General features: G+C 43.4%; 1 protein-coding gene across 9 annotated transcripts in view; it reads right to left on the bottom strand.

Moving 5' to 3' along the window:
* Positions 1-24,165, bottom strand: part of KAT6B (lysine acetyltransferase 6B) — a 96,219-nt gene extending 72,054 nt beyond the window's left edge. For 3 of the 9 annotated variants that reach the window (XM_062001112.1, XM_062001119.1, XM_062001120.1), the window contains exons 1-2: positions 23,941-24,165; positions 15,782-16,677 (exon numbers count right to left, since the gene is read on the bottom strand). In XM_062001112.1, the coding sequence (XP_061857096.1) occupies positions 15,782-16,402 (621 nt within the window). In that variant the 5' untranslated portion in view covers positions 16,403-16,677; positions 23,941-24,165. Of the gene's footprint in view, positions 1-15,781; positions 16,678-22,339; positions 22,444-23,542; positions 23,619-23,883 lie in introns of those variants that run through there. The other 6 variants (XM_062001115.1, XM_062001114.1, XM_062001113.1 and 3 more) reach the window with 6 other exon arrangements.
* Positions 24,166-26,473: the final 2,308 nt, after the last annotated feature.

The following is a 26,473-nucleotide window of genomic DNA, read 5'->3' as shown; positions in this document are numbered from 1 at the left end:
TCTGCAGGTCCAGCCATGACAAATAGCCTCCTGGGCTAACAGGGAGCAAGAAGTATCCTAGTTGACTCAAATCTCAATTAATGACCGACGTGTTAAATCCTAAATCCTTCTGGGAAAACCTGGAATGCATGTTCTTAGAATTTCTTTTACCCAAACAGCTTGAAATGGCAACTCCCTGTAGCATAGACATGGAGGACAATGGGCAAGTCAAGAAGTATTTAATTTCAAAGAGCCATGAGAAATCCTAAGATGTTTTCATCTACTTCTGCAAAATCTTTTATCTCCAAGAATATCAGAGAAAATATCTGTCTCTTGCTGAGCGTAAAAGGTCCAAAAGTCTGAAAGCCAAGAAGCCCTTTCTTATTGTCCCTCAACAGATGTCCTGAATGATCTTCAATGAATCAAAGGAAAAAGCAGTAGTAGAAAAGAAAGACAGGATTCAACAGCCTGCAACTGTACTGTACTGTATCCTTTATCCCTACAAAGCCAAGAGCCACAAGGAGAAATGCTTTTCAAAATCTAACAGATTATATATACTGCCATGCATTTGCACAGAAGGCAACTTGCACAGGAAAACAGCATTATTCCTCCTCACCTTTCTCTTTTATTTTATAGCATGAAAGTAAACATCATTCCTTTCATGGTTTCTTTGCATCTTGCTTAGAATTTAAAGGACAACAGCTGTTAACTGCACAATACAACTTTTTGTTATGGATTTTTAGGGCTTTGTTAATGCTTTTTCCACATCAGGTATATTCCTGAAGGCTTCGAATTTCAGACAAGGGGAAGCATTTTATTTTGTATTACTAGGAATAACAACAATCAAAAAACCCCCCAAGACACAAACAAAGAGCAAGGAAGATGTTTCCAGTTAGGAGGCAAAAGACTCGGCCTTTTAGTTGCTGCACTTAGAATATGTGTCACTTGTCAACCCTGACAGCACAGAAAAACCCATTAGTACTCAGGACATTCTCTTCCAGTGAGAACACATTTTATCAAGGATAACACACTAGCCAAATCTCACCAGAAGTATTTAAAGACAGGTACCCATCAGTACTGATGACAGCTGAAAAGGTGTCTCTAGCATCTATCTGCTGGTATGGTTACATTGTTTGAAGCATGACTCAAATGAAGCTACGTAGACTCTAAAGATCTCTAAAGGTCCCTTCCAACCCCTACCATTCTATGATTCTATGAAAGGGAAAAAAGAGGGAGGATTCTGAATCAAAACCTTTATACTACACTAAAGTTTTGACTTGGCCTTTCTGTTCTACACTGTGAAAGATACTTCAAGTTTTCAGCCCACCCAAGAATGGCAATAAGTAGTCACTACGGATCTTGCACATATATATCTCTACTTATCAAATTCAGGAAGTCTTCAAAATCAAGGCAAACACCCAGTTCTATGGGATGGCCACATGATAGAACAGCATAGCAGTACAACTGAGCTCTGCAGCACAACACCCCTGGCCCAAAGCTTTACCATTTCAACTGTGACAGAAACTTTTGTTATTTGCTACAAATATGTACGTCCTAACTTTTGAAGAAGAAACTGACCTCTGTGGTAGACTGTTAGACACGAATCAGAACTTTTTAGCATTTCACTAAGAAGATTTGAATATCTGGGATCATGACAAACTCAAAGTAGAGAAGTTCAAGATAAATTTGTTCTCTAGAGATGAATAGGGTGGCTAGTGGGGCGAGTCTTCAGAGTTCTGTGATCAGGGACCACAAAACAAATTCCAAGCTGGTTACCAGAACACATTACTTAAGATCATATGCAAATTAAACTGGGGATGACAGCTTGGTCCTCTATAAGGAAACAACATAACTTTCTGTATGTCAGGAGAAAATTTAGGATCTTCTTAAATCAGGCAGCCATTTCAGATGTTAAACAGAAAACACCACTACAGAAGTGCTTCTGCAGAACAAATCAGGCTCCTCAATAGTGAGTAAAGGTCTATTAACCAAATTCCATCTTTTTCTGTTTGTTTGCAGAACCATGCTCTCCTGTAATCTATGTAACAACCTTTCCATCCTCAAATAAACACATCTGCGTGATACCTCTGACAACAGAATCTTCTCCCGAGTCAGAGTAATTCAGAATTAGGCTCTAAAGACCCACCTTCACTGTATTCATTTGGTCTTTTGAGTCTACTCTAATGGACTATTTATCTTAGTCACAATTTAATCCAGTGTTATATGTCATAATGAAAGAAAGACTATTTTAATCCATCCTCACCTATGCTACTACCACTGCAGGGGATGCAGCACAACATGCCACAGATAGGATGCACCAGCCCCTTCCCAAGGTTGTGGAAACCTACCCACTGCCTTAAGCCTACATTTTCTAGTCAGTTCTACTCTGATCAAGAAATATATACACTGTAGTCAGGGCCTCAAGCCAGGTATTTTGGTTTTTTAAGCTGTGTGAACTGATGATGGAAGGCAGGTGGGTGGGTGGGAGAAGCTAGTGCCAGTGAAATAGAAAGGTGAGGCAGAAAGACTTTTTTCCTCTTTCATCAGATGAACAGTCCAACCCTTGCAAGACATGTTTTCCATTCCTCCAAATTATTTTAATATTAAAATATTTAACTGTGCAGAAGAACCTAATAAAGACTGTGACATGACAGGAAACAGCATGAACTATGTTGTGTCCTATACCACAATGCTTAACTCACATCATAGTTGGCTTTTTCCTTCCCCTAATTGAGCAGCGAAACCACAAAACCCATGTTAAGATCTTATCAGTTAAGGTCCCCTCATGGGAAAGGTTCAGGAATGGCTGTACAAAAAAAACCCAACACAACACAACACCACAAAACACACAAACACTGCTCAGCTTGAAGTTTCTGAAGGAGCCACAAGTTTAGAAGAACGAAAGCTGTCCATCTTGATCCAATATTTGGGCCTCATCTACCACTTGTGCCATTTGCATTAGTGACTTCCTAATTAGCACCCTGGAGAAGCATCCAAAGTGATTACAGAAATAACAAACCCCTACAGTATACTGATTTCACTGATGCTGACAGCATCTCAGAAGTATAGGATCTGAATACAAATTGGCCATTTAGGCAAAAGAACTCTGAGGATTTAGCTAAATTGCATGAACAGGTTTTATATAGACTGTATGTTACTGTCTCCCACTTCCAGAACATGATACTTCTTAGTACTTCCAAGGAAACTGCTATTCAGTACTTACCACAGCTTTTCCCTCCAGCTGTACACTGCTGAGGCTAAACAACAAACACCAACATCAAGAAATACCTTCAGTGCACTTCTAAGCCAGCATAAAAAGCCTGTTTAAATACAAAGCAAACAAACAAAACACCTCACCACATTCACTGTTGTTTTCACTAAGTGGTTATCTGTTCTAGATTATGCTGCTCTTAGAAAAGCCTTGCAAAGTACTAGGAACCCCAGGCCTTGGAAAGAGAATGGCAGACATACAGCATAAATAGCAAACCTGGGATTAGGTGCCACTAGCACAGTATTGGCTATATCTGACATCCCTGTGATGGAATTTTTCTAGACTAAGTATTTACTATTTTGTAAATATAGATTACTTAAAACCACAAATATAAATATTTTCTTCCTGTACTACTTCAAAAACTCACAGCAAAACTGGTATTTTTACTTCTATATAAAAGTCAACATAGCAGACTCCAGAGGAAAAGCACGTTCACCCAGCTCTTGACAAGCAAGAGCTGCCATCTTAGTTTGAAACACAGTTTTAAGTCATGCTTCCCTGTCTCTGTTTTGCTCATATCAAAGCATTTGTCACTGTACCTCTGCTAGTATCAGCCCCAATTAAGAATTTAATTGCCCTCTCTTGCTGGCTTTATAGTCTAACAGCCTGTTTTCAATAAAGAATGAAATAATAAGGTAATACAAAAGATTCCCTGTAGTACCTCCTCCTGGCAAAACTTCCAAGAAAACGGTTTAATACTATGAAGACAAAAGGGGTTTTTACCTCCAACTGTAGAATTTTGCAACATTTTATTAAAAAGCTACTCAAAAGCAAGCACCATTTACAAGACTTAAAGACGAGAGGTGAATGGGACTGCCAGCTCATACAATGCAGTCAAACCTCCCAGCTCTAACAAGTACGCACAATGCTTATCTGTGCTATTTTTGGCCACGTTTTTAACACCACCACACAACAGTGTTCTAACCAAGGCTGTGCCATAAGCTGTCATTTTGAACCCTGACACTAAGAGCTTCTACTTCCAAAGCTACCATGCAGCCTGTGTATCTTCATCCTTACATCCAAGTGAGGCCACAGTACCTCTCCATTGAGAGATACCACTGCATGAGCTGTTACATTTTGGTCTGGTTTGTCACCCCAATATCTTCTCGAAAGGTTGCTAACAATCCAGAGTGTTTTCACTTCCTACAATCCAAATAACTAAAGCTTTAATCTAGGAATGTTCCAGTTCCTTCCCAAATTCGTTCTAGGAACTGAAGATGTCATTTAAAGCTTTAAAACAATCCTTAGCAAAAGCAACCTGATAGAAAACCTAATTCTGCCTACTCATTTGTTTTCAAAAGAGTGGGGAAACAAGTTTATAAGCAAGTTTTAACATGACTGTGAACTGTTACATTTAAATATACCTCCCAACAGATGAAGTACACATTCACAAGTATAATCCAAAATCGATAAAGATCTGCTTATGAACTTTGTAGCCATAAAATTACTTGAAGTGCTTTTGAGACAAGTCTCTTTAACATATGAACTAGTTCTAAGCGTTATTTGCCACTTGAGCTAGTAGCAAATCAAGACTGGGTGGGAGGGAGGGAGGGACCCCACAACAAAACATAATACAACCCCAAACTAATTAATACAAAAAGCAGGCAGAAACAAGACTTTCTCTGCTTTTCTTGAAGTGCTGTAAAGGAAAGTGAAAGGAGTGGAAAAAAAAATACCCAAGGGTTCTTTGCAATTTGTCTTTCTGACCTACTTCCAAAGCTTTAAAATATGAACATGGGGTGACAACAACGTTGGGAAGCTGAGTCAAAATGTGGAAGACACTGTGTCACTAGATTGCTCTGATATACTGAAGGTAGCATTAAATAAAGAATCCTTACAGTGGTCCGATGTTCAATACCTGGAACAGGACTAAATACCCTTTAGCATAATCTTTGTATTCACCAAATCCAGAATTCGACAGCAGAGCAGCTGCTCGGTGCCTGGTCCACAGAATTCAATGAACGACAAAAGGTTACCTTAATTCAATGAGATAATCAGCACACATTTACCCACTACCAAGAGTTTTCCAACCATCTGCAAGGCGGCAGAGCTAACTGCCTATAAAACAACTGGTAGCGTGCTGACATGTCCTCACATCCCTCATGTCAATGAAAATTTATCTCTTAGCAACAGCTAAAAAGAAGCTGAACTTCCAGAAATGTCTCAGATGCATCATGAGCCAACAATTTCTCTGTAAGTGATTTTGATTGCTACAGATCTCCAAACAGATGCCTACTCTGATTGGTAAAACCTATTAAATATATACTTTAAAAAATAAAGGAAAGAAGTCAGGTTGGCATGGCTTAAGAAATAACAAGGGGGTGCCTATAGCTGTGCATATAAAGGACAAAAGCTAACCTTGCTTAAAGCTGATGGCCTTGCAATATCAGTAACAGTGAAATAAAATGTATATGCTGTGTGGAGAGTAAAACATTTGCTACTAAAGCTGCTGTCAGAAACTGAAAGGTAAGACACAAGTTTGCTAAAAACTAAGACAAATATTTTTGAGAGGAAAAGCAAAATAAGTGACTCAAGGTTAAAACTACTTTAGCTACTGAAGCTATTTTACGATTCTTTCTTACACAGGGGTAAGAAAGCTACTTCTGTTCTCTTCTCCAATTAAGAATACTAAGATATAAATATATTAACTAACTCTGAAGTTAAAATACAAATGTTTAAGGCATCCATCTGTACAAGAAAGTTCCATATAAAACTTCTAGGAAAATTGGAAATTCAGTTGTTTTAGCAAAACTCACTTGTAACAGCAAAATATCACGCAAATCACAATTTTATCACCAGGCAGAGATCAGTAAAGTGAAAAAAAAAATGTCTTCAATTATATTCAGAGCTCTTCTCTAGAAATCTAACCTTTCAGAGGTCTCTTCAAAACGCAGCCAAACATAATATCGAGAATGAAGCTACATAAATCATTACAATTCCATTGTACCTTAGCAGATGGGCAGCTCTGTTTAGAACTATATACAGAAAATTAAGCTTGGCACATTTACACAATGAAGCCTCAACATCCAGCAGTTTTCTGTTAGTTTTCCTCGACAGAATAAAGCCGCCAGCTGCCAAAGTCAATTTCTCAAATCAAGTCAACTACAGCAGGTTTATTAAGGTAAAAACAGATAAATCAGGTTTATTTCTAGTCTAACTCTGAAAATTATCAATACCTTTTTCATAACAGGCTAAAGTTGCCTAATAGACATGTTGGAAATGTTACTTAAGAAGGCAGAGATATCAATAAGAAAGAGAGGTACCAAACAAAATTCCAGTACATCCTTCTCCCACCACTAGTATCTTCCAAAGGGTCATAAAACAGAATCTGTCAATCCTGGTGATCAGCAGTCGCAATGATTTCCTTAAATTCAAAGCCAGAACTGATGCACAATCTTGAGTTCAGAATGACTTAGAAAGCTGGGAACACAGGGGAACATTAGTCTAGTGGTTTGTTATTCCCAATAAAAGACTCCTACCATCCACCTCCTTTTCAGATCTGAAAAGACTTCTGAAACTCTCTACTGAAAAGCTGACAACATTCCTGCAAGATGAACAGCTACACAATGGTTTTTAAACACAGTGAACCAATGCATAAAGTGAAAACAACTGCCTATCATCACAAATTCTGAGGGGCAAAGCCCAAAACAGAGCTCATCTTCTCAGATTCTGAGCTCTAAAGTAGTTCTCAATTAAAGACTAAAGACTAAAGTTAAGAGTTCAAGTGTGGACTAAAGTTAAATGCACAGATGTAAAGAGGAGGAATGGAAGCTGTCACCTTTACAAATGTCATATTCAACATTTGTTTTAAGAACATTTAGAACCACTGAAAGACACAAGTACCAGTTTCCACAAGTACTAAACTCCTTAAGAGTTTAGGAGACAGCCTGTCAAAAGACTCAACAAGAGGAATTCTTCAAAACAGCCACAGAAGAACAAGTCACTGGTTTCTAAGGCATTGTGAGCTCTAATACTTTCTCATTTAGTTAAGCATATGCATATACAAGCACAGCAACAGACAGTTTTGCATGCACACAGCATGTGCTCCTATCTCACTTGAGAATTTACCCTGCGAGGGGTTTTCCCTGCTCATTTCTTTACTGAATTTATCTGTAATTTTCAGACCTTCAGAAAACATCTATAACATCTGAACGAAAGCTTGGCTTTGCTAAACCAGCAGAATGTGCACCAAACGTCAAAATAAATGTCAATTGGGTTTACTATATCATTTCCCAAGATTAAAGTAGCATTAATATTTCCAAAACAGCATTAAAAAGTTTTCATGGACATCAGCTTTCACAACTGGGTAACAAGGTAAGGGAGAGCTGGACAGTTCATAGCAGAGCAAGAACATTCATTTCTGAAAAAGACCATGTTTATGTATAACCTCTTTGTTTATTACATAAACCTCCATGTGTATATTCACAAGCTTACTGATAAGCAAATACTTGCTAGAGTCAATAAACTGTCCTCTTCCTCTATCACTAACATATTCTTGTTAATCTGACTCCTACTGCAGGTGTGCTAGTGTTTAGAGAACAGAAGAGAAAAAGTAGGAAATGAAAGCTGAGTATCTTTTAAATCTGCGACAGAAAGGATGGATACAGCAGCTTTTGTAAGCACAGAACCTGTTAGCCAACTACTGTTAACTTTGGTTATTACAATGGAAATTACTTTAATCTTGAGACTCTTTTAGGCTCCAACACTGCCTTTTTCATCACCTTTTAACTGTATTTTTGTTCATTATCCACTTATCCCAAGCAGTTTAGAGAATTCCACAGTACTTGGAAGTCAGGAGTTCCTCACATTTCCACAGATCCATACACAAAGGACAACAGTCCCTCAAGCAGCCCCACAGAAAGTATGCACACAACATAACGGTGGAACTTAAATGAAGCCTCATAAGCTTCAGACCCAGACTCCTGCGTCTGGTATATAAAGATACAAGTTCAGCAACTGTAGCTCTCAATTTTCCAGATTTCAGGGAGTCCTAAGAAAGCAGAAGTCAGCATATTCACTTTTCTTTTAGTAATATGCAAAGTGCACTTCTGAAAGGAACTTTGAAACAAACACACACACACAAATAAACACACCATGAATTCTCCAGGTGCAGCTTCCATCTCTCTTAAAGCTTCTGTAGCTTACCCTTTGGCTATTTGACACAGCTGTGTGCAAACCACCATCATCATAGCCTTGTATAAGAAAACTGTACTTTCTGATTTATTAACCAATAGAAGTAGACAAATTTCAACTCAAGTTAACATAGAATGCTCTAGGCTGGGAGAGGCCTCTGGAGCATGTAGTCCAACCTACTGCTCCAAAGACCAGACTGAGGTGTTCCCTCAGGTTGCTTAGGACCTTGCCTAGTCAAGCTCTGATCATCTTTTAGGATGAGATTCCACAGCCCCTACTTCATGTCTCTCCATTCTCATTATAAAAACTCAAGTTTATCTATCTAGAATTTCCTTGCTGCAACTTGGTTGCTTACTTCTCATCCTTTTGCTATCTGAGAAACAGCAACCTTTATCTTCACTGTAGTCATCCAATAGTTAGTTCTGAAAGAGGTGCTTTCACAGAATGGCCCCATGCAATGCCAAAGAAGTTCTCCACATCCACAATCATTTTCCCTTGACTGTACTCCTTTCAGCTGTTACTAGGAACTACTCATTTGTTAGTTAAGAAATACAAGCACTCAACATCTGAAACATGGGTGCTGCTGACATTTGCCTCTTATGGTGCCAAACACAAACACTGCTAGTCAGTGTTGCCACAGATACATCAAAACTTATTCCTAAAATTACAGTCAGTCATTTTTACCATCTTGGAAAAAAAAAAAAAGGCAGTGAAATTGAAGCCAACTTCAAAACATCACTGGTGCTAAAATTAAAAGCTGGAGAGCATGTGGAAAACATGTGGCAAACTTCTCACAGCTCATGCTAGCCCTCACTTCTATGAAGGATTCTTCCTGGATGAGAAAATATCAGCCATGCCTCCCAGACAACTTTGCTGAGATCATACATAGCTTTTCTCCTGTGCCAGAGTCCTGCTTGTAATTGAAAACAGCAGTCTCAAGCCTGCTCCACCTAGTCCTGCATTAGACGGTAACTCACAGGCTGTACCACTACAACCATAAGGGGAGATAAACGGGACTCTGTCCTTCTAGAGCCAAAACACGTGAGAGTGCAGAAATTCCTGCACATATCTGTCTGTTACTGCACAGACAAGAGTTGACAACTTACAAGTCTGCAGTTTCCCTTTCCCCAAAGACTTTCTCTTTACGTGACACCTCTCCAGCACAACCTCAAGTCACCATCATCCACACAAATCTAGAACTAAGTCCAGCAGCCCTGCAGTTCCCTGTACAGACATCCTTTTAACAGTTCACATGCATATTTTAAGAAGTCCACTTGTGCCTGCTAATTTGAAACTTTAAGCTCTTCTTCAAGAACTAAGAAAGGGGGAAAAAATAACAAAAAACAACCCACGAAACCAACTATGGAAAAACCTAAGTGCCACCAGTTATAATTTCCCCTCAATGAGGATGGATACAAGCAGATGAGGGGGAAAAAACCCAACCAACCAACACAAGCAATTGGGAAACCATCCTAGTTTAAAAGTCGGTTTGTCTCTTGTCAGATAACCACAAAGGACAGCAGTGGATCCCTCAGCTAAGTGGTGCCTGGTTTGCCGTGCGTCATCCTCCAAATTCTACAGCCACAATCAAAGCCCTCATCACGTTGTTCTAGTACACAACAGCAGCTCCCTGCACTTGGCTCCCAAAAGTCCTAGTGTCCTGACTTTAAATAGGCCCTCACAATCATAGGGACTATGTGCCTGTCCTTTTACTCAGGCAAATATAGTCCTGAATACAGGGAAGAGCATTGCCCTTTGAAAGACGATGCTAACAGAACCAGAAGTGGATTCAAAGTTGTAAAGATGACTTTTACACCCATTGAGTAATTCTTTTCTCAAGGCTAGCTTGAAATTCTTTCAAAAGTTCCAGACTTTAGCCATTTCCAACCGTTAAACTGGAAAGCTACAGTCGATTAATGGTTGATCTACACCTAAGGATCTTTCTTGAGAAACAAAATCATTTGTCAAAAAGTCGCAGACATTCTCAACTGCAAGTTATCAAGGTTTTTCATCATGTGCTTTGTAAAAATGTTCCTGAAACAACAAGGAAGAACATGGAATTGTTACTACATTTCAGCTGCCACGGGAAAAACACGCAAACAAGAGTCAACACTATCACCATTACTGAACACAGAAGAGGAAAGACACTTAAGAAAGGTAACAATGCAGAACTAACAGGCAAGGTAGCTCTTGTATCTAAGGCAGAGTTCTGGTATTTCTATATTCTAGAAGGAAACTTGACAAAGAAGATATGCAGGTACTGAGTGGTTAAAAGAAAAATTCATCTTGGAGAAAAAAATGCAAAGAGCAAAACCTCTAACTGTAGGTTAGCAATCAAATGTCACTCACAGTTAAGACAGAGGAGTTCACAGAAAGCAGAACAGATCAAACACACACACAATCAGAACTGATGGAACTACACAGGACTTTAATTCCTTGCTGTCAGTTTCAATACAGGGCTCACTGCAGTACATCACATGAATTAATTCTGAAGAGAAACTACCATGAGAATCAGATTTTAGGAAGCCTTAGGATTAAACAGCTTGCAGTGTAAGGTTTGGAATCACTCCTTGCCATAAACAAGAATCACCAGGGCACCATAGAGAACTACGTTCTAAAATATCCAGCTTGAGGAACAAACCCAACCTCCTTCCTGCCTCACCTTATGGAGGAGCTGACCGACTCAGGGAAAAGTAGCTTTTCTATTCTCTCTCAAAATACAATTTAAGAAACTTCTAAGAGCACGTTTCTCAGTTTGACCCAAATGTGATGGACTGTGAAACTGAAAAAAAGCCCTCAAAGCCCAGTACATCTATCCACAGTGGTATGAGATGCTCCTCCACAATACGGGATGAAAAGACTTTTCCATCTCAGTTTCAAATACTCAAAAGATGTTGTGAGTGACTCTCCAATCTCTGAGAAGCTCCCGTATCTCAAATGTGAGCAGAGCCCGCTCTTCCAAGAATTCACTTGGCTTCCGCATGGAGCTGATAGTCGTAGCATTTCAGAAGCTACAGAGACAGCTGAGAGAACAGCAGCACCTAGCAACCATCCCAGAACTTAAAGGACAAGAGCTTCATGGCATGTACTGAAGTACAGGCCATCCTTCCAAGAAATAAAGCCACCTTGTGAATTGCGATGAGAAGCACAAACATGAGAGTTACTGTTTGTCCAATAACGTTAACATCCTTCAGTCTTTTGTCACCATGAAGATGATATGGGGGGAGAAGCACAGGATGTCTCTAAAAACATTTTGTAGATTTACTAAGTTCAAGCTCAGATTTCTTTTTTCATACCCTCTTCAACTGTAGCAGAACAGACACTCACTTACAGAAACTTACCTATCGCTGCATTGTGCTCAGACTCACCCTCAGGAGCCAGCTCCAAAGCTGGGCTCACTACGAGTATCTTAGTCTGTCTATACTGGTAAGACATATTGTATAGCACTTCCTTTCTGCCTAACTTGTGTGTTTCTGCTCAGTGGAAAATCTAGAGGCCAGAAGGAACAAGGTAGAGGAAGCAAAGAAATCTCAGCCAACAGTCTCTTGTTGCCTACCCACAGGAAGGCAGGAAGCTGAAAAACCGAGCAGGGAGGAGCCTGGATGCCAAAAAAGCAATTCTCTATAGATTGGCCCTTTGCCTGAAAGACAGAAGGGGGAACACCCAGTGTCTGCACTGGCACAAACTACATACCAGAAAACTGAAATTCAACCTATGCCAAGTTACATTTTGAAAAGCTAAACGTACATAGGCCAGAGAAAACAAAATTAGATGAGAGTTCAGAGTACGAAAAATTAATACAACAGGTTTGGTTTTGCATGAAAATCAGCTTAGAAAGACAAACTGAAAGTGAAAAGGGGGATTAATAAGAGTTCTCATGCCAAGAAACAGATGGAAACAACTATTAATGCAGTTGCTGAGCTGTTCAAGACAGTGTTCAGGAGAACTAAGAAAATGCAGTATGGATCAGTCATATCCATTTGCACTGCATCTTCTGAAGCATCGTGGAAGTAGTCATGATTCTGAACCTAGCAAAGATGTTAAGTGCAGAGATAAACTAGGCATTTCTAGAGTCCTTTGAAAATGTTACCATGGCCACTGCCTCTTCACCTTTTAGAGTTGGGTTTATTTTTAAACATAATTTAAAAGGATAAGTAAATAAAGTAAACCATCTGCTTCCTTGGTTTTCTAGTCACATGGCATTCACTCTCAGGAGACGGCTGACTCCCAAGACCTAGCAGGTTTAGTGCAGTTCAGAACTGCAGAACCTTCCTAGTACTTGTCCAAGTGACAAGGAAAACAAGGAACAACACAGAGCACATACACTCAAACCATCACCAATATTGTCATCCTGCACCTTACAAAGATAAATTAAGCACCCATTTAAAGACTAACCACAGCTTTTAAATACCACTTCACTGCTGCTTTTTTCAGAAATGTATTTTAATGCATTAAAGACTTATTGAAAAGCTAAGTGTTACTCAGGCTGACTTTCCTCTCTGTTCACAACATCTACTACGTTATCAGTTTTTACACTGCATTTTCTGATTAATATACAGCCCCTTCCAGAAGATGCTGGGTGATAAAAAAGGTGTGAAGCACAAGAGGGAAGATATGTAGGCAAAACACTCAACATAAGGAAGAACATCTCAGAGCAGTTAAAACTATGTATTCTAATAGTGTCCAAGATCAGACTACAGAGCAACAAGTTTCCTTCTCTTTCTGCTTTCCTGTGTGTGAGGTTTTTTGTTTGTATTTGCAAGAAAGAGGAAAACACTACAAGTCCTCATTCTAAAGGACACAATCATTTTTAGTGTCTCTTCATTGTTAAAGCTGCTCCATCTCTGGTTGGTACATTCCTACACAAAAACCCCCACTCCACAAAAAAAAAACCCCATCACCTCATACACACACAGAGGCAGTAATAAATCTCTTCTGATTACCTTTTATACCCTCATGAAGAAATTTTCAAACTTCAGTTTGTACTACAAGTGGGAATGAGAGCTTGGGTACACTTTTAATGCACTTACATCTTTAAACTGTCTTGTCTGATGAGATGTTATTTATGCATTCAAAAAAGTCAAAGTTACTCAAACTTCCTCAGACATTTAAACAGGTTTCTGCTCAGGCTCCTGTTCTTGCTTCTCCTCAAGGAAAGTCAGGACAAGACATGCTTAAATACTAGAGGTGAAGTTAAGTAACAACAACAAAAACCCCAGAGACACTGAAACAAAAACCAGCTCTTACTTGTGCTAGCTCTATGTACAGCCAAAGAAACTTTAAAATGCACCCATCTCTTCCAAGACTAGCCATTCCCAAGAGATGCCAGTTGCCTATATTCTATGGTATACAATTCAATAAATGATCTTGACACGCTCCATACTGCCACTTAAACACTTCTGATAAAAACATCCTCACACTTTTCCTGCAGTCCTCCTGCTTATCCAGGAATTACCTGGATAATGAAGACAGTCACATCCCAGTAACAGACGTACCTACATCCAGTTACTTTCAGAAATGTCCTCTAAGTGTATTTAAACCCACCCAGCTTTGAAGACCAGCAAACATCCCTTACTTTAACCAAGTATAAAGGCATTTGCCCAGGTACCTGTGGCACAGCTACAACAACAAAGCAGTGTACTGCACTGAGAGGCAGCTACTGATTTGTCAACCTCACATCTTAACTATTTCTGTCACGAAGAAGTGTATGTCGAACAGTTTTTAAACACAAGTCACAGTGCTAATTTTGAGGCACCCAAATGAAAGCTTATTTCTTGCCAAAGCGCTTGCTAGGGAACAGATTTGTTTGGCTAACTTCTAAAAGACAGATTTATCCTTATACCAGTATTTCAGTATGGCAGTAATGGCTTTTTCAGCACCATGACCCAACTAACATTCTTTGCAATCGATGCCAGTCCCAGTAGGTAGCCTAAGAGGAAAACTCTTGTTTCCACAGAATTCACATGAAGCATCACAGTATTAAACTACTTTGATTGCTCAGTACTCCAGGCTTCAAATGTTTCATGCTACTAGACTATCAGAATTACAGAAGAACCTCTGAAATTACTTAAACAGATAGCTTTATTGTAATAAGTAATTAAATCTTTACAGTGTATGGCTACAGTAGTAATTGCGCAGTAAGCACACTTCTGAAGTTCCATTCTGGTTGTTGAACATGAAGTTCCATGCACCCTTCAAATACCCAAGGAGTCCAATTTGACAAAAATAGATAGATATCCACACATAAAAGCAGTCTTATGTAACATACATTTAGAGAACCTCACAAAAATCAACCTACAGCTACCAGTGTTTGTAGTGTCACCTCTGATAGTTCCACAAACAACTGCTCTTCTAGACTTCGGCAACGTTCCCAACACAAGCACCTCCTACTCTGCATCCTCCAGCACCTTACAATCAGCTGAAATGAAAAAGCATGTGAAAACCATGACACAGTTTCTAGGAAACACTAATGGCACCTCTACATCAGCAAGGTTGTCTGGGTTCTTTTATTCCATATCAAAAAGAATTGCCACCAAACTTTACCACTGAGAGTTGGAAAAAGAGAACCAAACCACCAACTTGCAAATATTCTAAGTAACTCAATTCAAGTAGAACAGGTAGCTCTCCCCCCACACACACCATGTACACTCAAAATTCAAAACACACTTCACCATCCTAAATGGGAAATGATCAAAGGGTGTCTGCCTACATGTCTTTGACACTATCCTTTCATAAACAAAACACTAATTGACATCCCCTTCTCCCTCAAGGCTTAAACTGTGTGAATAATTAACCTGAGAACAAGGACCAAGTCAAAATAAACTCATGTAGGAAGGTCAATAAAAAAATGAAACAGGATTCTGCAGCTTGGCTCAATTTGTCACCCCAACACCTTCTTCACTCATATTCCTGGACTACTTACATCAACTACAGTTCCTGTTAACTGTATGTGTACATTAAAAACGATAATTCTAAGAGTCTTAAATATCAAAAGTTCTACGGGCAGTGCTTCAGATGGTGCTCAAACTACAAGAAAAATCAGTACATCCACGCATAAAATGAAGGTAAAAGGCCACAATCAAATCACCCTGCAGATTTCAGCAACACCAGTCTGCCAGGAAAGACAGAGCAATCTCACACCTAGAAGGGAGCACGCAGCTGTACTCTTCCCTGCTGCTGTTTTTATCTACTGCAAATCCAAAGAGCAAACCATCCAACGCAGAATGGGAGGAGGCAGGGAAGGGATTCTGGGCGGATCCCCGGGCACATCCGCGCTTACGGACACTTAAAGGCGCAAATGAAAAACAAGACGAATCGTTACTTCTGCATCAAGTCAATAAACAAAGACCCAGAATCATTTCTGCGTTACTACACTTGCTCTCATTTTTTCAGACTTACCTGGTCTTTTTCATGGGGTAGAAGGCTGACAGGTGGAAGAGAAGCTGGGAAAGTGCTGGAGTATTTTGGAGCTCCTTTGCTTTCCAAACTGCCATAATTCACTCTATATTGAGGTCCATCCTTCAGTAATCTCCCATTGTTTACAGCACGTTTGGCCCCCAGGCGCAACCTCTGCTGAAAGGCAGGATTGTTGAAAATATTTGCTAGGTCATTTTGACTTCTCAAATACTTCTCTATGTTTTTTAGGGAGGAGCCATTTGGTTCTTGAAGCCCTTCGATCGCTCTTCTCAAGAGTTTATTCCAATCCACGTTACGAAGCTCGTTACAAGCTCCTCTAGATCCCTTAACAGATTTAGGAAGAGTGCCAGGTTTAACAGATGAAAACCGTCCAGGATTATCTGGGTCCTTGTATGATGCAAGGCCTTTGTTGGTAACTTTAAGAATAGAACCATCTTGAACACTAAGTTCCAACTGTTCCGAAACAGTCTTCTTATCTAATCCATGGGAAGCACAAACAGCATGACATATTCTCTCTTCAGAAGGCCTTTGCTTTTGCTTTTTAACTTTTTGTATAGCTTCAAGAATCCACTCCGTATAAAGAGGGTTGGCAAGTTTTACCATGGTTGACCAGTAATTGTTTCCAGCCAAGGGTTACCCATAGAGGTTCCTCCTTATCCTTTTCGCTGATCTTTCAGAGGTTGCTCACACCTCAGAAACAAATCAAAGGATTCCACGCACTACTTGGATGCATTTCAAAAATATCCATCCTGAGGGGTCAGAAAAGGCAGGGAAACATCTGCTGACTGGAACTTCCAATTACTTTGCCCTTATGGAAAGGTGGAAAGGATTCATTCCCAACGATACCGGTATATCCTTACAAGAACGTTTGTGGCAACCTTTAAAAAGAAAAAAAGAGGCAGGGAGAGAATACAGTTAATGCTGAAGTAGTAAAAAGAAACAGAACGTATTCAGACATGCATTCACACTGTAGATGCTGCAGTGTGCAAAAACCTCTGAGATAATACGATACGTTTGGCAATTCCCATCCCACGCCAAACAAGTCGTCATAGAAATCCTTCCACTTCTCACAACGTTCAGTGGATTTAGCTTTCCTAAATTACAGCACTCCAGCAGTTAACCTGTTACCAACTTGTTGGACGATTTCCATTCAGCCAGCGATGTGAAAATATTCTCCAAACTGCCTAGAAATCCTCTCTCTAGACCCACTGGCATAAGAAAGTTACTACCTGTGTGGATTATACGTGCACTAAAATAAACCATCCCCAACTGATGACAGTCAAATTGTTAACCGCTGCCATTTCTGTCTGTAAGCGTCATGCCGTACGTTGCTTACAAAACTCAAAACCCAAACATCAGAACCAAGGAACTAGTATTACATCATCCATTAATCCCTTGGTGCCCTACAATGCAGAAAGGAATCACAAAGGCACTTCTCATCCTAAGGTGAGCAGCAGAGAAGCATGCACGTTTGCTACAAACTCTTGGGAACAGAAATGAATTAACAGGAGGCATTTTCACATTAAGTACACCATCACCATGAAGACATATAAAGAAGTTACATTGATACAAGATGTTTTGGTGACTCACAGTTTAATAAACTGTTTATTTATTATGGAACGTATCACTCCAATAGAAAATTCAGTGGCTGCAAGAACTTGTGTAAGAAACCTGAAGAACATCTCAGTCGGGAGTTTGTCGGTTCTGCAGGACGGTACACGAACAAACACAAAGCCAAATCAAAAAAAAGCCACACGAATTAAACTTCAGACAGTGGTAACTTAATGAAGAAATACATTTGAGGTATTAGCTTTCTCTGGCATGAAATGCGAGGAAGAACTTTGGAAAGCATAAACAGAATTGTGCAATTCAAATCAAAGGAAAATAAATAAAAGCCAGAAGAAGAAAATACTCCTTCTCAATAAATGGGTTGTCTTGTCAAGTAGAGGAATCACCAGTTTCACAGCAAGATCTAAAACCCGGTTAACCTAAACCTACATGTGTAAAGCTACGGCAAACAGCCTGTAACTATTAATAATATCCATGACTACACAAGCCTTGGACCTCATTTTCAGTCATTTATTCATCTTGCATTTTAATCACATTTAAAACTTGAGGTTCTTGTCCTATCTGGAATTTACTCAATGCAGCGATCTAAACTGTTTTCAACTCGTGGGAAAGATACCTCTGCAACTGTGAGGGGAATGAGTACAAAACACACTTGTGGTCCCATAACTTCTCCCCTTCTTCTACCCTCTCAAAAAATCTCTTGAAATATAAAATCCAGATCATGTTTCACACATTATTACACCTACACAACAGGATTAGTAACAGAAGAGCAGCTGGTTATTGGTGAATATACAATTCTTCTACATCTGAATAGCAGAAATATTAATTCATTTTATGAACTAGTCCTTCAGTTGTGACTGAAGTTTATAAACATGAAAGTTCAACTGACTGTCAGAATGAAGAGACAGATTCCCAGATACAAATGCAGGCCCTGAATGTTTAATCGGCTCTCATACTGAACCCCGTTCATCTAAGCAGACTGAATCCCTTTCTTGCTTCCAAACTGTACTCAGGCAAGTTATATTTGATAGCAGTTCTGCATATTTCCAATATTTGCAGTAAAGCCATAACTTGTTTTGTAAACAGCCATTTTCATTTAATCCAGCTAGCAAAAGCCCTTCTTTACCTAACAGCCTTGTTTATATTCACTGTTTTCAGACAACTCCAAAGTAACACTGTAGCTACAAAACGCAGCCAAATACAGGGAAGAAAACAGTTCACACGGCACTGTGAATCCTACAAATTCCCTCCCAACTCTGACATCGAAAATATAACAACACAGAACTCTATATATAGTGGAAGCTCAGTCACATTGAGACAACTCTATATACTCTGCCCACAGATTTGCAAGTTCTCTGCAGCTACATACAAAGGCCCAGGTTCCTAGAAAGCTGCTTTAAAAGCTATTTAGTGAGGTGGCTGTACTATGAGTCTTCATGAAGACAGTCGATACTGCACTAAATGCTGAACACTGCATTTGCTGAGTCAGACGTACCTCCCTCTGTTTTAAGCCTACTGGGGTGCTGCTGGACGAACCGTCACACGAGCAATCACATCACTGCCATTAAACGCCAGGACACACAGTGCAGGGTCTGTTCCAAGCACCTGGCCCCCGATGAACACTTCAGTATAAATGCTACAACGTGTGGGGGACAGGAATTTTTATTGGCCCGTGACTGTGGCAAAAGGTGAGCATAAACCTACATCTTCATGTAAAGTCTGCAACTCCATACAGGAACTTCACAGCGATGTACGTTCAGAACTACGTGTTCACTTATTTACTTAAAACTCCCCGTGTGTAACACAACCTCCCGCCTGCTGGCGCCTACTAAATCAACACTAGTTGAATCAGCAGGAGCACAGAGTTTCCAACACACAGGACAGGATATTTCAAGACGAAAATCATGACATCTTATATTTACACCTTCCAACAGAACCCGAGCTCATTCCGCTTCAGGAGACCACGCAAAGCTCATGTGCTCCCATGACGAGGCTGTCTTACCCCAACCCGGAGTTTGTTATTCTGCCACTTTGGTTGCATATACACGTGAAGTGTAACACCTTGATTTCCACACAGGATATGACCATGTCCACCATGTGTAAGACTCAGAATAATCTCTTAATAACAAACTTCTTTGCCAGCGATATACTTCAGGTCAGCGGTCCTGGAGCTGTGAATTCAAGAGGGTCTTTCATAAACCAAGTTAAGACAGATTGATCCAAGACTGGCAATACAGAGATATTCACACCCTGAGCGACTGGATAAAGTCAAAACAAACTGCTTTAGAAGCAAACTTTCCATATTCAACATAAGAGCACTCAGAAAAGTTCAAAACGACACTCAGGTTTCTAAGTGATAATTTCACGACAGAAAGGTGGTCATACACCATTTAATGTAGAAAGTGTGATGCTCAGCCAAGCAGATTTTGATGAAATACCTATTTTTAAGAGTGATTACACATTAGTAGCAGGCGCTCACATCTAGTTATTAATTTTCCTCCCCTTGCAATTAAATGACTTTTAATCAAACTCTCAACAGCACCCATTCAGTCCCAGGTTAGAGTTTCCAAACGGTTAAGCACACAGGACCACTTCCACACTGTATGGCCACAGGCATTAAGCTCTTCCTAGGTCATACTTCAGGCTCTACACTCTTTTGAAAAAGAAGACATTTGAGAAGGTTTGATTGCACTATATTGCTGACCAAGCCACTCAGCGAGCCTGCTACTGAAGAGCTGCAGAACACAAGCACTCAGAGAGTTAAGTACAACACGTTACCTTTAAAACACCAAAAGCCATCTCTAGTCAAGGCTTGTCCCTTTACCCGAGTCATAAATTATCAGATAAATAGGAAGGAGTTGCAAAACTGCAGCTTGGGATTTAGAATGAATGCAAATCTGTCCTTTACAAAGCACACGCCTATTGTGCTGCTGATTCTAATTAAAGAAAGTACTGACTGAACATGTCAATCACAGGTATCATCAGTAATCCTATAATCCCGTAATAAGGTGTTTTTTGGACTGAACTAGTATCTGGAATTACTTCCAAGTGATCCAGATTGTGAAAACAAGCTGTGTAGTCAGACATAAAAAGAAAATTAGCTTCCCTTCCCCACCTCAAGGAACAAAACTAAGAGTTACTGCAGGAGTACCCAAAAGCACCCGGCTAAATACGACCTCAAGTCTGGGTCTGGGGAAATTGACGAAACGTTTTGTTTGGTCACCTCAAACGCAAACGCACTTAAACTTTCCAAAGCTGAGGTTAACTCAACTACCAAAACAATAAAGGTCGGGGTGGGGAGGGAGATGACAGCAACTCCCGCAACCTGCCGGTGACCTGTGAAGCACAATTTCATCCCACTCCCTCCTACCTGCTCTGCGAGCACCCAGGAGAAGGGGAGAAGCAGCAGTAGGCCAGCTCTCTGCTGCAGCATCAGGGTCAGGTAAGGATTGCAGCAGAGGAGGAGGAAAAAAGAGAAGACTGCCATTGCATTCCGTAAGCTTTTTGCCATTTTGCCTTCCTCCAAGCCATTACTCCGAACTGTGCAGAAAAATCAACTCTATTCCACCCCCATCTCAATTAACGATTGAAACAAAAGGCAAGATGCTTGTTTCCTCGCTACAAATGACACGTTTCTAGGAAGAGACACGGGAGAAAGCAGATGCTGGCAAGGACTCCCAGCACACGTGACCCCCCAGATCACTCAGATCATGAACACAACTACTGTATTAATGCCTACCCAACACGGACTTTCCGACGATACTATGGAAGGGCAATGACACTTGCGCACGCTTCGGCCGGATGGACGGGAAACATTATAGCAACTTCAAAACTACACAAAAACACTTGGTGGAGGGGTGTGGGGAGAAGGAGTGGTACACGTGAATGAAACTGACCAAGTGCTCGCAGGCTTCCATACCCTGCAAGCTTGAACGGCAGTTCACAACATGACAGCAGCAAGCACCACCAGAGGAAACAGCACCAGCACAACACGACACCAACAAAATCACCCAAATCCACCCATCATCCCGCCCTCTTTCGTGGAAGTTACGAGCGCTTGCAGACACGGTACTAGAGAACATCAAGGAGCACGGGAAAGTAATTCGCTGCCGGCAGTTAACCTGGGAAGAGGGCTTCGCTGGAAACCTTTCTTCTCGGGATAGTGCCTTCCAACAGAAGGAGGATCTGTTGGGTTTTTGCAGAGCGGGTTATTTACAAGCCTCAGCGAAAAAAGAATGCTAAAGGTGAGGCGTGGGCAGAGAAAATCCGGCGTGAACATCACTTCCAGAACGTTGCTTTAGAGGCTCGAACCGTCCCCTCCCCAACTTACTTGAGGTTTTCGCAGTTACCCAAGGCACCGAGGTTTGCAACGCCTAGTGCCTGGCGCCGAGGCATTGTTGTATGTGACAGAGGCCGAGCCGGGGCTGCCTCCCGCGCTCCCGCCGCCTCACCCCGGGATGCTTCATTCCCGAGGCGCAAACCCCGAGCCCGCGGGCTCCCCTCCCCGGGGCGCTGCGACCCCGCAGCACCGGGCAGCCCGGAGGATGCCGACGGCGTGCACCTGCAGCCACGCCGCGGGGGCTGCGGCCGGGCTGTGCGGGGGGACAGCGGCCGCGCCGGGCCCCAGCCGCGGGAAGCGCGCCGAGAGCGGCCCCCTCTCCTCTCCCCTCCCCTCCGCTGCCGGTACCACTCACCTCGGCGGGACCGGGGCCGCGGGGGGAGGAGCCTCCTCCAGGCGCCGCAGCGGCTCCCCCTGCTGCCGGCTCTGCCCCCGCCGCCGCTGCCGGGCTGCGCCCAGCCGCCTGCCCCCGCCGCCGTGCTGCCCCGCGGCCGCCGCCGCCACTCCCCCTGCCGCCGCGCCTCGCCTCCGCTCGCCTCACCTACGCCGCCATTTTGTTTCGCCCCGTTGTACTTAACGTGAATCCGACATGACACTGATTACAGCCCAATGGAGTCTTATTAAAACCTTACCTACCCGAGCGCCCCGCCCCCCGGCGCCCGCCATTGGGCCGCCCTGCGCACGCCGCTCCGCGCTCACAGGCCGCCGCCGCCTGTCCGTCAATCGCCCACACCGGGCCCCGTTCCGCCCAGCAACCGGCCCGCCGCTCCCATTGGGCGGCGCGGCGTGTCAATCACGCGGGACGGCCCCCTTCCTCCCGCCGGAGGGGGCGGGACCCGGCGCCGCCATTGGCCGGCGCCGCCGCCACACAGCCGCACGGCCCCGCCCGCCCGCCACGCCTCGCTGCTGGGCCCGGGGCGCTCGCCATTGGCTGCTCGCCGCCGGCGGAGGCGGGACTTGTCGCCCGCCCGCCCTCTCGTTGGCCGGCGCGGCCGCCCGTCTGGCGTCCCCCCCCCCGCCTCGCTGAGCCTCCCCCGGCCGCCGCCGCCGCCCCAGCCGCTCCTGAAGTTACTTGGGAGAGGGTGATCGCTATAGCGAGAGACACCGGCGCGGCGGGGCGGGCGGGCGCGCCACACACACTCACAAGCGGCCTTAAATACCGAGCGTCACGCGCGTGGCTCGGAGCGTGCCGCCCGCCCGGGCGGGCGCGATGGAAGCGGCGCGCTCCCTCCCTCCTCTCCCTCCCTCCCGAGGTGCCTGGCACTGGCAGCCGCTTATCGCGCACGCACACACACCCCGCACCGCGCAGGGAGGGGAGGAGGAGACAAGGGGGTGGGAACGGGGACGGCGACAATGACTCCCAGCTCTACAGCCACATGCAGGTCCCTGCAAGTTTCGCCATGCGAAGCGCCGGGGACTCCTCTGTCACCCCGCCTGCGAAGGAACAATCGCCGCCTCAGAAAAGACAAGGGTGGGAGCATGCAACACAAAAACCTCAGCCAGCCCCTGCCTCCCTCCGCCACTCCGTTCCCCCCCCCATTCCCTCTCCCCACCCTCTCCAGCCCAGCCATCACCTCCTGCTGCTGCTCCCCCTCCCCTGCAAAACGCAAAGCATTGCAATGCATTTACCGAGCGCAAGTGTCTGCAAACACGTGCATCAGCCTCCGATGCAAAAGGAGAAAAAAAAAAGTGCCCAGCCTAGTGACAAGCCCCCTGCACTGCGAGAGGGGAGGGAAAGGGGGTTATCACGGCAAATTGCAGCCTGTCACCCAACGCAAAACAAAACCCATCGCATGCTCCCTATTACCCCCCACAGAAACTCCTGGGAATCTAACCTCCGATGCAGGTTTCCCCCCTTTGCTTGCAATGACCTCCTTTCTCTGCCTGTGTGTGTGTCTGCAGCAGCGGTTCCTGCGGAATGTGCTGCCCCTGAAACGCGATCGCGGCTCCTCTCTCTCTCTCGCTCGCTCTCTCCTTCTCTGTCTCTCGCTCGCTCTCTCGCTCGCTCGCTCTCTCTCCTGGCTGCAACCAGAGCCAGGAACACAACAACAACACAACCTCCCCCCACCCCCTTCCCCAAACACATACACACTGAAGAGACCCAGCCAGGAGAGCCAGACGAGCCGGGGAGGGGGTGGAGGGAATCCCCAGCCAGCGGATTGATTGCACCAGTTACCTTCTTTAAGCCCCTTCGCGAGAGGGGGAGAAAAGAAGATGAATACAGAGAGAATACCTTGTCTCCCCTCCTCCTCCTCCTCCGCGGGGCTCCTCTTCTCACTCCAAAACACTAAAAGGTGGACGGGCAGATGAGACACAAGCGTGCAGCTCGCGGCGGGGGGAGAGGCGGGGGAGGGGACCCACACGAGCAATTAGCATTCATTTAGAAATTAAAGCAGAGACCCACCCCCAGACCTCCAGCCTTCCCGGTGTCGAGCGGACGCGGATTGCGAGGACCGCTGCTAAGACACAGGACCTGATAACAGCTAATTGAAAGGTTAATCTACATAGGCTGTGACAGAAGAGGTCCCTCCCCACTTTTTTTATCTGCTGTTGGCAAGTGCGAAATTGAGCTCCCCCCACCTTTTTCCCTTTAAAAAAAAAATAGATAAATAAAAAGAGAGGAAAAAAAAAGGGGGGGGTAAGCGGTAAAGTTTGGGGGGAGGCGCGTCCCCGGTGCGCGGGGCTGCGGGAGCGCGGGTGGCCCCGGGACGGCGGCCGCAGGGGAAACGGTCCCCGCCGCCTCCCGGGAGGCCCCCGGCCCCCGCCGCCGCCTCGGGGGGCTGCGATGGGCTTTGGCTGGATGCAGCACCACCAGGCAGCCTGTGGCGAAGCCTGCCCGAAACAGCTTGAGCAGTTCCTCGGGTCCGGAGGAAGAGGGGCTACGTTTGAGGCGGCCGCAATTAGTGTGAGGGATGAAAGGAGGGCGAACAAATTACAGATGTTGTCCTCCCGTTTGATTTTGCGGTAAACGTAACAAGATGTTTTGAGGAATGCGTTTTTGAAAGGCAAAGTGATAACACACACGGACTTACAACCCGTTTGAAGGGTTTTCTCTGCGCTGCCTTGAGGCTGCAGAGCGAAGGCCATGCACCGTGTCAAAGTTTTAATGGTGCTGGTTTTCTCAGCCATGGCTAGCAAACAGCACTTTCCAGTGAAGTCTGGCACGACAAAATACCACAGGGTATATACATTGTGGGTAGCATGCAAGAGGAGAAAAAGTAACCTCCCTGAGCATCTTGACCAAGCACCGACCAGGCATCCCTCACCTCCCCAAGCTCCAAACGTGACGCACCTCAGGGGTCTCCTAGGCATCCCCTATTGCATTACGTGTGGGGGACGTGTTAGGTGTCTGCCCACAGAGTTTTCTATAAATATCTGGCCCTGAAGACGAAGAGGTAAGGAAAACAAAACCAATCTTCCTTTGGAGTGGGTGGAAAATGACCCTCCAAATGAAGAAGGCCGTTCCTAGATGGTGTACTGTATGTAGACCAGCAATTGGACGGAGTTTCCATAGTGAAATACTAAGTGTCAAGGCTTGCTGCAACTTTTCCAGAGTCAATTGCTGCAGATGCTGTATAAGGAAGCTCTTTGGTAATGTTTCAGAGCACTGTAAAATTGAATGACCTACTTACTGAAAGCTACTGTGTGAAAACAGTATTCCAGCATGTAGCTATGATACCATACCTGTTGACTGAGGTTTTAGTCTTTCAGCTGCCTGATGCAGCCTTTTGAACACAGAGCGGGAAACTGAAACGTGTAGCGACCTAATATTTGTTGGAGAGTCCTTCAGGGTTCATGTTTTATGCAGGGCTTGGCTGTGATTGGAAATAGTTCTTTAAATGATTGGAAACCGTATAAATCATTACAGCACAACTTGTAGCAGGCTGTCGCATTTGTGGCAACATTGCCATTAGAAACTTCTCTTTTTTTTCTCTTTCTGGTAAATTTACAACTTGGTAAAAGAGAAAAAGAATCTCTTGAAACTGAAACTTGGCATGGCACATCACAGCCCAGGAACAAAACACTGGAGAAAATTCAACCGTCTCCTTGGCTGTTTTGAAGTTCCGAGTGTGCTGAAGACAGAGGTAACAGCACAGAGAAAAATCTTAAACACTGCCATTCCTTCTTCTTAATTTAATTGTTTTCCTAAGAAGAGATTTGATAGGACAATATGGCCTTGGGTGTTGTGTTCCAGTTTTTAATGTATTGAAGAACCTTTTGTTTGAAGAGAAACTCTTATGGAAGTCGACATTTACAGGTGTACCTCACGCTATGTAAATTGTGGCGTTAAGCACGTGAACCTCTCCATATGTGAATCACCCTCCAGTGAACTCAGGTCCACTATTGCTGTCAGTTAATTACACTGTTTCCCAAAGCAATGACTTCAAAAGAATTGCATCATGTGAATTTGAGGCGGTTCAGTTCGAGACAGTGCATGTTACACAGGCACAAGTTACACAGTACACAAGTACCTCGAACACTTTGGATCTAATTGAGAGTATCTAACGTGTGCACTTTGGTTTGGATAAGAAATGTTTTCTGTTTACTGTGTGAAAAAAAATCCCAACCTGCATTAAAAATATCCTCAGAAAACTTATAAGCCCATGAAGGAAGTTAATGCAAGCAATAAAATTCACACTTCAGCGTGTCTTCTGCTGTCAGCCTTTGGGGGATTTACTTTCCCGTGGCCACTACAAAACTGATCGAGTACAACAGTTAATGTCCCTGAGCAGTGTCAAGTGCTTAAGACACCTACTCATTAAATA

The sequence above is a fragment of the Colius striatus genome, chromosome 8, assembly GCF_028858725.1.
Source record: "Colius striatus isolate bColStr4 chromosome 8, bColStr4.1.hap1, whole genome shotgun sequence".
Taxonomy (NCBI): Eukaryota; Metazoa; Chordata; class Aves; order Coliiformes; family Coliidae; genus Colius; species Colius striatus.
Note: the sequence above shows the minus strand (reverse complement) of the source record. Positions and strands in the feature narration are given on the sequence as shown.